This window comes from Pteropus alecto, unplaced genomic scaffold (genome assembly GCF_000325575.1).
Source record: "Pteropus alecto unplaced genomic scaffold, ASM32557v1 scaffold75, whole genome shotgun sequence".
Taxonomy (NCBI): domain Eukaryota; kingdom Metazoa; phylum Chordata; class Mammalia; order Chiroptera; family Pteropodidae; genus Pteropus; species Pteropus alecto.
The window spans coordinates 22,621,438-22,634,414 of NW_006440638.1; the positions used below are offsets into that span (position 1 = coordinate 22,621,438).

Genomic DNA, 12,977 nt, shown 5'->3' on the forward strand with positions numbered 1-12,977 from the left:
CTCACTAAGAATAGTCTTCCTGCTACATCTCTGTGGACGTCTCGGTGATCCTCAAGACCAGAAGCTGTCAGACTAGCCTGTGGGAAGCTGTATATAGACCTGGCGTGTGCTGATTGTCATGCCAACATTTGTCTATTTCTCTCATTCACTTGGACCTTTTTAACTTTAAATAAAATCAATTCCAAAGTAGTTATGAAGTTGACAGAAACTCGGTTAACAGAAACTCAGAGCAAAGACACTTAAGCCAGAAAGGGTATTAGTTGGACCTCATAACTGAGAAAAACTGGAGAGATGCAATACTCAAATACAGTCTTCAGGGCCCTGTCCCTTTATGTGGACCTCCATTATCTTCTTCTCTCCTATTATGGGTGGGTTTTTTCCATGCAGTGGATAATAACAGCCTCAAATTCCCTCCACCTCTTGTTGGGCCCCATTGAATTTCAGATAAACCTCTGAACTAGTCATTTGCTGTGGGGGTGAGGAGGAAGAAGAGAAGGGGTATGCACTGTGGGCCCAGACTGGGTAAAATGCCCACCCTGGGGCAGGAAGGAGTAAGACCCATGCTTGAGATATTCACCAGGACAACAGTGCATGATAAGAAGGCCATTTGCCAGTTTGAAGGATACTAGGCCATCAAAGACAAGAGCCATTCGTTACGAAGGCTGCCTTTGCTACTTCTTGGAGGATATTGGCATTTTCAAAGAGTATTGCATGCGGTCCACCTTGAAGGATGAGAATTTAAGGCCCCTGGGGCAGGTGAACTCTTTGGGGTCATTTCAGATCATTCAGATGGGTGACTGCCCATGACCAGCTTTTTTATGAGGCCAGCCCCATTACAATGGGCATAAAATGTCTTATTAAAGTGGACCCAGTTTTGGTCTGCTAACCCAACACAAAGAGGCCAAGAGATTCCTTCATGCCTTTTAAAATGGAAATGAAAGGAACTACACAGTATCTGACCTCATGAGTTTAGCCAAGACGATACTGGCAAAGCCATTATCTGATTAGTGAATGAAGGGGTGGCAGAAGGGGTTAGCCATGAAGATTCTGGACAGCACGATGGCTGTTAACAATTCCTACAAATCAAGAACAGTCTGGCTGGTGATAGAGCCAATGGTGAGGATGAGAAAAACAATTTAACAGGCTCACTGAGAGGGGCTCTCAGCCCCTACTTACATTGCCATGCAGTTCATAGTAAGGCAGGTTAATTTATCTAAAGGGGTGTAACAGGTCTTAGTCCTAATGGAATAACTTGAAGATTATGTTGTAACGGCATAGATTTTAAGAACAGGCCCCACATGTTAGTTGATTTTAAATTCTTCAAGGAATAAGTAAGGATATTAAAAGAAATTATTTTGAATAACTATTACCATGCTAAGTTCAAAATCTCCTGAGGACTATACTATGCCAAGTTCAAATCTTAGGGCATTTTAGAAAAGATGGCTAAAATGAACTCTTGCTTAACTTTATAGGAAGCCAATAGAATAAATGTCCAGCTTTTTAATGAAACCAGTGAAACAAAGTGGACTTTCACAGTGGAAATGTCCTTAACACCTCTTAGAAAAAGAAAATGTTTGAAGTTTTAAATGAGACCCTAAAAAACATCAAAGGAAAGAGCATTTTCAAACCGCTTACATATGCACGCTGGCAGCAAAGTGAAAGCATCCTAGTGCACATATTTCTCTCTGTCCTGTCCTTGCTAGCTGTGTGATTTTGGGCAAGATGCTGTACTCCTCTAAGCCCCAGTTGATAGTATCGACTTCAAAGGATAGTGAAATATTCTCCATCATCAGATAGTTTCCTTAAACTGCTTTGCACAGTGCAGGGCACATGGAAGCTTTCAATACATATTAGTTGTTATTAGGTTTGTAGATTCAAAGCTGTTCATAATTTCATCATGAGGATTGAATGATGGTCCCTGAAGAAAAACAGCATGCACATGGGGTCAGCTCTCGCTATGACCATCAGCCTCATCAAGAAACAATGGTTAGATTTCTATTAGTTCTGGAGCTCTCTCAAGTTTTATTCATCCTTTAGGAAACATTACTGCCGATCTTCTGTTTCAGTCTGAGACATTCATCCTAGCAATAGGTTAATATGTAATTATGCTGTTAAAATGTGCTTCAATAAAGATGACAGAGTACTGTTGGTCAATCAGCAAGGGAACGGGTCAGTGGAATTTGGCTCAGCATCACTTGTCCCCATCACATTTAGAGATTCTTTAAGCTAATTGCCATGTATTGAATTGAATGCCCACAACTCAAACACTCAGAATTAGCTCCTTCCTAGGCCACAGAGGCCGGGGAGCCCGGGTCCATTTTAGTGTTCAGATTTCAATGTGGGGAGTATTTTTGGCAGTCTCATTGAACACCTGCTCTTGTAATTAAATGAGAAATAAGCATCTGGAGGTGGTACAGGGTTTCTCTTCAACATTCCTCAGTATAATCCCACTGGTTGGTTAATGTGACTTTCCCCCTCCCTCCTAGGAGGATTCATTTTCAGAAGACAAACTAATTTACAAGGATTCCTTTTCTCCCTTTTCTTCATTCCCTCTAGTAACAAGAGCTTTGTTCATTCTATTTCCTTCTTTCTTGCTCTCTCCCATGTTCTCTTCCCCTCATTAGGTAGGCAGCCAGGGAAATTTCTAGATTATAAACAATTTATCTGACATTTCTGCCAAGAAGGCTCTCTCCCTCTTTCTTACCTTGGTGCCTAGAAGAGTGGCTGGACCACAACACTCACTAACTGTTCCCTGAGTTGTTAAATGGATAAATGGATAAACAAATGAATGAATAAATGATCTTATGTCCTGCAGAGTAAATCCAAAACTACTGACACCATAAGCACTCAGTGTTATTATTAAAATTTTGAATATTGTAACTTTAAGTATGTGAATTCACATGAGATGGTTTATGTGAAAACACTTTAAGTGTAAAGTTCATTGCAAAGTTAATAGAGACTTGAATTGCTTTTCTTGATCTATAAAAAGTTAATTCTGTAATTCTCTTGCTTTTTTAAAAAATTACACAATGTCATCAGCCCAGAGCTTTAACTTCCTTATGCCCCAGAGAACCCACCTGTGGTCCTTGTTCCTTAATACTGTAGCTCCACACTCTTTATGGACTTGAAGGACCAGAGAGCTCCTCAACCCACCCGCCATGCACCGCACCACTTCTAATCCAATTTTCACACCCCACACTTATCTTCAGTGCCTAGCATACCATTTCATGGAGCTAGATAATCAGACAGCTGTCAGCAATGGCGTATTCTGCTCAACCTGGTCCAGAACCATCACCACCTCATGGGCACAATTATCCACTTGCGCCCCCTCAACGTGAGGTGGAAATTGCTAATTACACCTGCAAGAGCCTAATTGGGAACTCAGTCCATTGAATGCAGCAGAAATGCACCTGCAAATAATTAACTGCAGACACCCAAATTGTGTCCACAAGAAAGGAAATGAAGTCCAAGCTGAGACTCCAGGCTCTCTGAAAAGGCTCATGTTTTCCAGGTTTGCAGTTGGACCCTTTCAATGTTCAAAGCGGGCAGAGAAGGAGCTTTCTGTGCATACACAGCCGCGGAATTTGGTGCAGCGTTCCAGAGCGGCACGTGTCTTTGCAGTCCTAATATCATCATTATCCAATAGATGCTATCCCACAAGTGGGAAAACAAAAATGAGCTCCAGAACCTTGCCTTTCTGTTCTCTCTGTGTGTGGTAGAGAATTTCCACTCACCACATGTCCCTCTATTATATCTATATGGTATCTGCCAAAATAAATATTGTAGTCCCTTTATTTTTAGTTGGTATTGCACAGGTCCTTCTCAGATTAAACAGTCAGAGGTCAGGAAAGTTGAGATGAACCATAGTTTTAAAACCATTGTACTGCATGGAGTTATTTATATAGAGGTTTTTCATATATAGACTTGATTAAAAGCTGAGAATATTTGCTCAGCAGAGAGGGGAAAAACCATCATTATCTGATTTTACATGGAATTCAGTGGCTGCATCAAACCTGGGCCTGCATCTGGTTAAGACATACTTGGCACTGGCTTGTCACAAGTAGAGGTTTTGCCATGTCAAGGGGATCTTTCACTCAAAGCAGCGACCCATATTGAACTGAACAAACACATGAGTTTTTAATTGAGAACAATAGTTTAACAAACCACTTTCCAGGACTATCGAAAGAAAAGTATGTGCCCATGGCAGTTCTGGCACCAAAAGATGTTTATTTGAATGCATTTACTTCAAACCATAGCCTCAAATGCTCAGGAGAGGAGGACCATTAAAAACTAATGCAGAAAGTTGAATTTCTGTGGGGTGACCCACATTAGCTGGCACGAATGCCAACTCAAAGCATACTCGGGTCTCTGCAAAAACCGATCCCTCCCCATGTGCCCAAGTGGACACAGGGACACTTATGGACTTGCAGAGACGAGTTATGTGCATTAACTTTGAAATGTTTTACATTAGAAAATGTAAACCTATTATTTCTTTTCTAAATCCATTAGTAGTTTCTTTGCTGACTTCTTGCCAGTGAATCTGTGTAATGAGTTTTGAGGCACTTTAATAAGAAGTATTTTAATAATTTTTGAACACCAGGTGCTGTGCTGTTTTAGCTGCCTTGTTATACTGAACACACATAGCAGCCCTCTGAGGTTGGTGATCTTGATGTCTCCATCTTGCAGATGAAGAGAACGAGGCCTAGATGACTAGGTCACCTGCTAAGTAGATGGGCTGGCAAGTACAGTAGCCAGCCAGGGTTTCCTCCTGGATCCATCCAAGCCAAAGATCAGCTTCTGTGTTTCTGTCTTTTTCTTTGAAAGAAGAAAGATTATTATACTGTTGTACTGTGTGTTTTACAGAAAAGTTACAGTGTAATAGCATTTGACAATTGGTCAATATTTAATCCAGAAAGAAACTTATGTTGACAGCATTCATCTGGGCTTAAAAGTTGATAGCACTGTTTTTTAACTCTGATTTTTAGGGTTTATTTACTCTTTCAATGTCCAGCCCTATGCTGGTAAGATGAAAGGCACTTCGCCATGCTTTCTTTCCTGCAAAAGACCGGGTTGCTTCAGCTATGAGGCCTCAGTGATAAATATGGAGCTTGGCACACAGAGTGTGCATTTCATGAACGTCACTGTAATGAATTTAAATATACAGGGTATGGGCTTCTTCAAGAGCAGCTCTGGAAGGCTGTGGCAGTTTTGCCAAAAGAAAAGAAGAATTCCACTCAACAGTCCCATCATGCAGATTTTAAATCTTACTTATGATCCTCTAGAAGTATGGTGCCCTGTGAAAGGTGGTGAGAAGCAGTCACATGGCTGGCTCAGAAGGTCAACAAGGAGAGGCCAAGTCTGGGGTTTTATTCATTTAGAAAACTCTAAGGCAGTTCTTGTGACTTAGCTGGAGTTGCCATGTCATCATCATCTGGAGGTTTGTCATTAATAACAAAGAACTGGAAAATAATAAGATGATAACAGTGATGATGAGACTAACATTTACTGAGGGCCGGTTATGTTCCAGGCTGAGTGCAAAGCTCTTTATGTGCATGATTTCTTTTGATCCTCACAACCCATGAGCAGATACCATATAATGGTTCACTTGACAGATGGGGAAACTGAGCCTCAGAGAACTTAATTGCTTTGCTCCACAAGCCACTTGGCTAGTAATTGATGGAATCAAGTAGATGAACTCAAAAGTTCTTTTGGCTTCCAAACCCAAGGAATAGTGCTTCAGTCAAGGTTTAGGAATAGTTGACTTTTTTCTAAATATATGAGAGTAGACTCAGTTATTCTTATATCAACAAAAGTCTCTTATTCATAAACTGAAGTGCTTTCTTGAATGAAAGGGGTGAGGTTAGATTTGATAAGCTAAGGACTGCCCGTTCCTTGGGTGAGCTCCAGGAGTGTTCATTTGTGGATTCTCCGGCACAGATCAGGGCTGGCATGATACAGATGGCTGCTCACCTTACTGCTGAAAAGGCTGAGTCATTTGGTACCTGACACTGTGCATGTTTGAGTGTGAAACACTAAAAACTGGGAAATGTTTGAAGCAGGGACTGGAATAGCAAATCAGACCTGGATTCAAATCTTAGCTCTTTGTGACCTTAGTAAGGCAAGTGAACTAATCTCTTAGAGCCTTACTTTCCTCATCTATAACATGTGGATAATCATAGCAGAAGATAATTATGAGTATTAACTGAATGATGCCTAGCCCAGGGTCTAAAAAATAGCACAAATGTATTGTGCGTGGGTGGAAACTGTGTGGAAACCTCTCATGTCCTACAAACCTTATTTTTGAGAAGTAGGACTTGAAGTATTTGGTGCCAAGTGATGTATGAGACTTTAGACCTGATATAAATATTCTGAAGAATCCTGCCATATCTGAGAATCAGTTTCTCATCCAGGAATTTCTCTGCACTGCCACACATGCTAGATACTAGAAAATGTTTTCAAGTCCATTTCACTGTTTATATAAGGAATTTGCACTTGGCCACCTCTGCTTGCCCATGGCAACTTAATAGACATCTTTCCTAGGCCTACTGTGCTTGCTCAAGTTACCATTTTCAGATACAATATGTTCTGTAGAACAATCCAATTTATTCTTGCTATAAAAAGCTCCTTGTTTTGTAACCACGGCCTTTTGTCTGAGGAAAAAGAAAATTTGAATTGTCTTGAAATAATGGAAGTATGTGGGAAGTGAGACTGTATCTGACCAGAGATGCACTCATGCCCCTGCCGAAAAACCAGTTCCTCTGTGGGTCTTCCACATTCTCAGAATGTCTCCAGATACTAGGTTTCACTCCTCTTCTTTGGATTTATTATCATCATTACTTGTGAACAGGAATCACTCTTTGTATTTATAAAGTGACTTTCATTTGAGGAGCCGAAAGTAGCTAAAGATATGCATGATGGTATGGAGAAAGACCATGTAGAGCAAGCATAGTCTTGATAGGGCTCACACCTGTACAAAGCTGTGTCACTGATAAAGGCTCACTTGCAGAAGGGCTCAGGTCAGACAAGCCTTGCCAGCAACTGTAGTAGAGAGTAGGGAGGAAGATGAATGAGATAGTAGGAAGATATAGTAGAGAGACTAGGAAAGCCTCTCCCATTAGTACTATACTAAATTCCTCCATTTGAGGTTTACAGTTGAGAAGGTTAAACGTTTCCCATTCTCTGTAAGTCATCTTTTAAATGCATAGTCTCTAATACCTTCCAAGGAATTAATTTATATCAGATTGCTTTCCTCTCCTATAGGGGAGACTGCAAAGAAGGAAATACAGAAAGAGGTAGAGAGTTAATGTTGCCAGGAGCAGGCCCCCACATTGACAGGTGAGAGTAGGTGGATCTGTACCCTCCCTGGCTTTCTACCCTCAGAGAGGACAACAGGCAAGTTCTATAGGTTTCCCAAAGGTCCCCAGTGGGACTGAGTCTCCATTCCCCACAGTGGAAACCGGCTCAGGTAATGCATTTTGTATTGACTTGCTTCCCTTCATTGGCTCACTTCCTTATTTCCTTATAAGTTTTTGGAGAGATTGATCATCTCTCCAGTTGAAAACTGAGTCAAACTGTGCTGCTTCTGGAGAAAATCTCTGTATTAATTTTCTATTGTTACCATAACAAAGTGCCACAAACATAGCAGCTTAAAACATCACACCTTTATTATCTCACAGTTTCTATAGGTTAGAATTCTGGCATGCGTAGTTGGATTCTCTGTTCAGGGTCTCACCAGGCTAAAATCAAGGTATCAAATGGGACTTCAGTTCCTACCTGGGGCTCAGTCTTCTCCTCCAAGCTCATTGAGTTTTGGCAGTATTAAATTCCTTTGCATGCTTTTCTCATGGCCAGCAATGGCAGGTCGAGTTGTAAACTTTAAGCCAGCAATGGCAGGTCAAGTCTTATATTTTAAATCTCTCTGACTTCCTCTGCCGCATCTCTCTGACTTTTCTGACTTTCTTTTCTGCTTTTAAGGACCTAAATGTTTACACTGAGTCTATCGCAATATTTAGGATAGTCTATTTTATGGTCGGCTCATCAGTGACATTAATTACATCTGCAAAGTCTTTTTTACCAGATAATATAACATATTCATGGTGCGACACCAGGGAACAAAGGTTATGGGAGCCAAAATTGTGCCTACTATATCCCACTAAGAAAGCAGGTATCTAAACAAATATTCAAGTGAATATCTCCATCATATTTGAACCCTGATTGGAGCTTGGACTATTTGTTAGATTATTTGTTCATGTCGCAGAGACATGACACAGAGCAAATAAACATTATTTAGATAAATAGTTGTTCAACAGACATTACTGGTAAGTATTCTATGTTAGACCCAGTTCTGGTATTTGAAGAATCTGCCTCCAGGAGCTCATAATTTAGTGACAAAGACAGACTAAACAGGAGATTAGAACAGAATGGACCTTCCCAATGAGATGGGATGGGTAGCTCCTTTTGAAAGAGTCAAGAACACTGAGGAGTAAAGGGAGGCTTCTGGACCTAAAGGATGAGAAGGACTTAATCAGGAAAAGGGGCAAAGGGCAGAGCGACCCTCTTGGCAAATACCACATCTATTTTAGATGATGTCCGTTGAGTTCTAGCATATACTGTATTTGTGAGTTTGATGGGGAGAGGAGGGCCAGAAAAAATGCTCTCATGTGGAACATGGAGAAAAATGAGTAGAGCTATATACATTCATCCAGCTTCATGTAGGCTCGTAAGTAACTCATATTTACCAGCCTATATATATCTTACAACTTGCCATCTGCTATGTAACTACTTTAATAGAAAGATTGACCACATAAGCCAATTTTTCTATTTTCTTAGTTATTTCATGCCCTAGCTATAGATTTCAAAGGTTTTCTTTACATGAGCCTGGCTACTGTAGGTTTAAATTGAAAGGGAAGAGTAGAGAATCTGATTCATGCTTTAAAACACAAACATAAAGTAAAATGCAGCATAGCTCTTCAGAGTTGGTAGCAGGAAATCTTTATTTGAGCCTATATCTCTGGCAATTTGCAAGTTTGAATTGTCATGGTTTTCTTACCTGCAAGATGTGCATACTATTACTAGTTTTGGGTACATCGCAGGGTTGTTAAGAGAAATCAAAAGGAAAAAATTAACTTGAAGTGATCTTGAGAATTTGATTATGCATATCAATGGACATTTTTCTAACATATCTTCCTGAATTTTAGGACACTTGAATAATCAGATTCCTGATTATTTGATTGGGATGCCAGAGATAACTCTTTTATTTTGGTTTCTATTCTGTTTATCTACAATTTGCTCGTGCTGATGCATTTGCAAAGATGTTCATAAAACACTTTCATCTAACTCTCAAAAACTCATATCTTATCCCATCCCTGGAATCTTTTCTTGGTCTTGTGAATCCTGTTCCCGCCTCTTACATGCTTTGAAGTGGGTTTTGTAGCATTCACAGTAGCCAAGAGGGTTACATGAGAAGAAGTGGAAAAGTGTGTGCTGCCTAAGGCTAGGACAGCGGTTGACTAAACGAGCAAATGTGGCTTTGATGGAGGGACTCAAATTTAATAGGGGAAATAATTTTGAAGGAATGATAAAAATTTGGCATTTATAATAAGACCAGTTCTTTGAAGGTGTTGTAGCAAGTTTTTATTTTCTCTTATGTAACTATTTACACATGCTGAATGTTTCTGTGTTCCATAAGTTTTAGTTTCTCATTTGTTAAGAAAAATGGTCAGTGCAAAGCAAAAGGCTAGCATTGAGAGCGGGCCACCTAGTCAGACAGTTCTAGGTGCCCCGGTGCCCTTTCAGCTCAGTGCAAGGCTGTATCAAAGAACCTTCTTGAGCTGTTGAGATTCTGCAAGGGGCATCAACATCAGGGACTTGTGTTTGGGAAGCAGCGTAGAGTAGTGGAAAGAGCACAGAACCAAGGGATTAGTCAACTTGAGCTATGTTCCTGGTTCTGCAAACATCTAAGCTAGAACTTGTGATGACGAGTTCTCCATCTATACTCTCCAGGACAGTAGCCACTAGCTCTCTGTGGCTACTGAACACTTGAAATGTGGCTAGTGCAACTGTGAAACTGAATTTTAAATTTTAATTTAAACTTAAATAGCTGAATGTGTCTAGTAGAAACTGTAGCAGGCAGTGCAAATAACCATTATAGCCTAAGAAGGTTGTGGCGTAGCGATTTAGAAGATTGTAGCTCTGGAGTTAAACTGCCTTGGTGCAGATTCTGACACTTGCATGCCATAGGGCCTTGGCAAGGTACTTATTTTGTCTATGCCTTAGTTTTCTAATCAGTTAAGTGGGGGTCAAGAAAGTACCCCCATTGGACTGTTATAAGAATTTAAATGAGAAACTGGAAGGTGCTTCACAAAATGCCTAGCAGTCATTCATTTTTTTTAATGGACTTTGTTATAGAATTAGTTTAACTGTGATACTCAATTCATCACATGCTATGATTATAGGTTCATGCAAACACACACACACGCACACGCACACGCACACGCACTAACTTATCACTTAGACAAGGATCAAATCACTAATTATAACTTTACGTCTATATCAGTTTTCCCCCTTCCTAACCTGTGATCTTGCCTTAATATGTACCCATGACTCTGGATTTTGTGTTTACTATTGCCATCCTTTTTATAAAATAGTCAGTCACATATATATGACTACTTAAACTGTGTGTAATTTGGATTTGTTTGTTTAACATTAAAAAAGGATAGCATACTGTATTCGGTCTTAGGGACCTGCTTTCTCCTACCCAGTATGGTATTGCTCTGCACCATTTATATTATTCTGTACAGCTTTAGTTTATTAATTTTGCTGCTGCATGATATTTTATTGTGTGAGCAGACTATAATTTTTCATTATCCTGTCAATAGCCTTTGAGGCTACTTCCAGTTTTTTATCCTAAAAATAGGGCTTGAAGTAAACATTCTCATATTTGTCTCTTCACATACATGTACAAGAATTTCTCTTGGTTATGTGCTTAGGAGTGTGGTCATTGAATTATAGAGCATGTGATAGATTCTCAGTTGTCTTCAGGTCAGTGCACCATTTAATACTCCCCATAGCTGTGCGTGAGATCCTGCGGAATCTCACATAGCAGCCAACATGTGGTATGATACAACTTCTTAATTTTGCCAGTTGAAATAATATGACATGGTTTCTTATTTTCCTGATTTGAGGTTGAACATCTATTCATTGTACATTTCCATTTCTGTGAAGTACCTGTTCATAGCTTTTGCTCACTTTTTCTATCAAGATGTTTAGGAAATCTTTATGTATTCTCGATACTAATACTTTGTCAGTTAAAAGTATTTCAAATGATATTAAATAATTTTACAAATACTTGCTTTGTGTCTGGCATGTGCACTGACTCACAAATTTTGGTAATTCTTGTCTTCCTCCTCATTATTATTATTCTAATTCTCATTCTTATTTATATTCGCCTTACAATTGCTTTTTGGCTTCTCTGAATCTGTTTCCTAATATACATAAGAAGTTTAGAAGAAGTAGGCAAGGAAAAAAATATAGGATTTTTTCATTTCGAAAAGTATTCGCCTGTAATATACAGTTAGGAAGATGAGGCCTAAAACCAAGACAGACTGGAGCAGTATCCCCTGATGATAAAGACATCTCTTATATATTTATAACAAAGAGTATGGTTTTCATTTTCTTAAAATGCACCATATCAATAGCTATAACCGTTGGTTAGAAGACCAGGTGGTAAAGAGTCACTTTCTGTCCCCATAGTTGAAGTAGCCTATGGGGTTAATATTGCTCAGTAGGGTTTAAGGAGAGGAATGACAGGATTTTGACCACTAGGGATGCATATCTGAAGATGTAGATAAAGCAGATATCAAAATACATAGCCTAGGTGATGTGGGGTAGGGGGCAGGGATGCAGAGAGGAGGTACAGAGGAAATATAGTTTACTAAGTCATTAGGAACAGGAACATCCTGAATCACATTGACAATGTCCATGCGAGTCTGGGTGGGGGAAAAAAAGGTGAAGAGAAGAGAATAAAGGAAGGATTATGAGATAGAAAAGAGAGTGAGCCCTGAGACTAGAGAAGTAAGCTAGATAATATGATATGCCTATGATAAGATGTAAGCTAGAGCCCTCTCTTTTGGTCTCACCCATTGGCCCACATTGCCCCCTCTAATCATTCCAGCTTCATGAATCTGTCTCTTGAAGTCTGTCTTCACACAGAGGGCACAGCATACCATCCCATCCTTGTCTTTGCTTCCTATGTTGATTTCATGAGGCCAAATAAATGGTGAGCTCCTAAAGCAAGGATGCCCACCATGGATGATAACAAGCACTACATTGTCTGGAGTGAATCCTTTCTACTGGGCTCTGAACCTTATGTTTTACAAGTTTTGCATTCCTTTTCATCCTCACCACAACTCCAGAAGGTATCAATTTTATTTCCATTTTATGGGTAAAGAAAACAGAATTTAGAGAGATAAAGGAGCCTATAGGTATTTGGACCTTGATATTTGATGAAGGTGGCACCACAAAGCAGTGGAGAGAGGACAGCCAGCCATTTTATAATAGTTGAGAAAATAGGATACCTATATTAAAAAAAAAAAAAAAAAACTGGTTTCTTACTTGGCTCCATATACAAAAATGCTTTTCAGCTGTATTAAAATCCCAAATGAGAAAGACAAAACATTAAAGCTAACAGCAGATAATTTATAACAAGTTTTTGAGACCTAAGAATAGAGAAAGTCTTCTTAATCAAAATCTAAAAAGTGCAAACCATGTCATGAAAAAATTAAATAATTTTATTTCATAACAATCAAGGATTTTTTTCCAAGGAAGGACACCATGGGCAGAGTCTACAAATAGATGATGAATTGAAAGAAGATATTTACAATATCGAAAACTGACAAGGAACTAATATCTAGGATATATAGGGAACATCTGCAGATCACCAAGCAATAGACAGATAACTCAGCAGAAAAAAGATAAAG

General features: G+C 39.4%; 1 protein-coding gene across 12 annotated transcripts in view; it reads left to right on the plus strand.

The window, feature by feature from the left end:
* The window catches only part of ERC2 (ELKS/RAB6-interacting/CAST family member 2), an 890,290-nt gene that overhangs the window by 574,067 nt on the left and 303,246 nt on the right, over positions 1-12,977 (plus strand). The window contains exon 14 of one of the 12 annotated variants that reach the window (XM_025050729.1): positions 10-487. The exons of the other annotated variants lie outside the window; for them this stretch is intronic. Coding sequence (XP_024906497.1) covers positions 10-76 — 67 coding nt within the window. The 3' untranslated portion in view covers positions 77-487. Of the gene's footprint in view, positions 1-9; positions 488-12,977 lie in introns of those variants that run through there. 12 annotated transcript variants of the gene reach the window in all.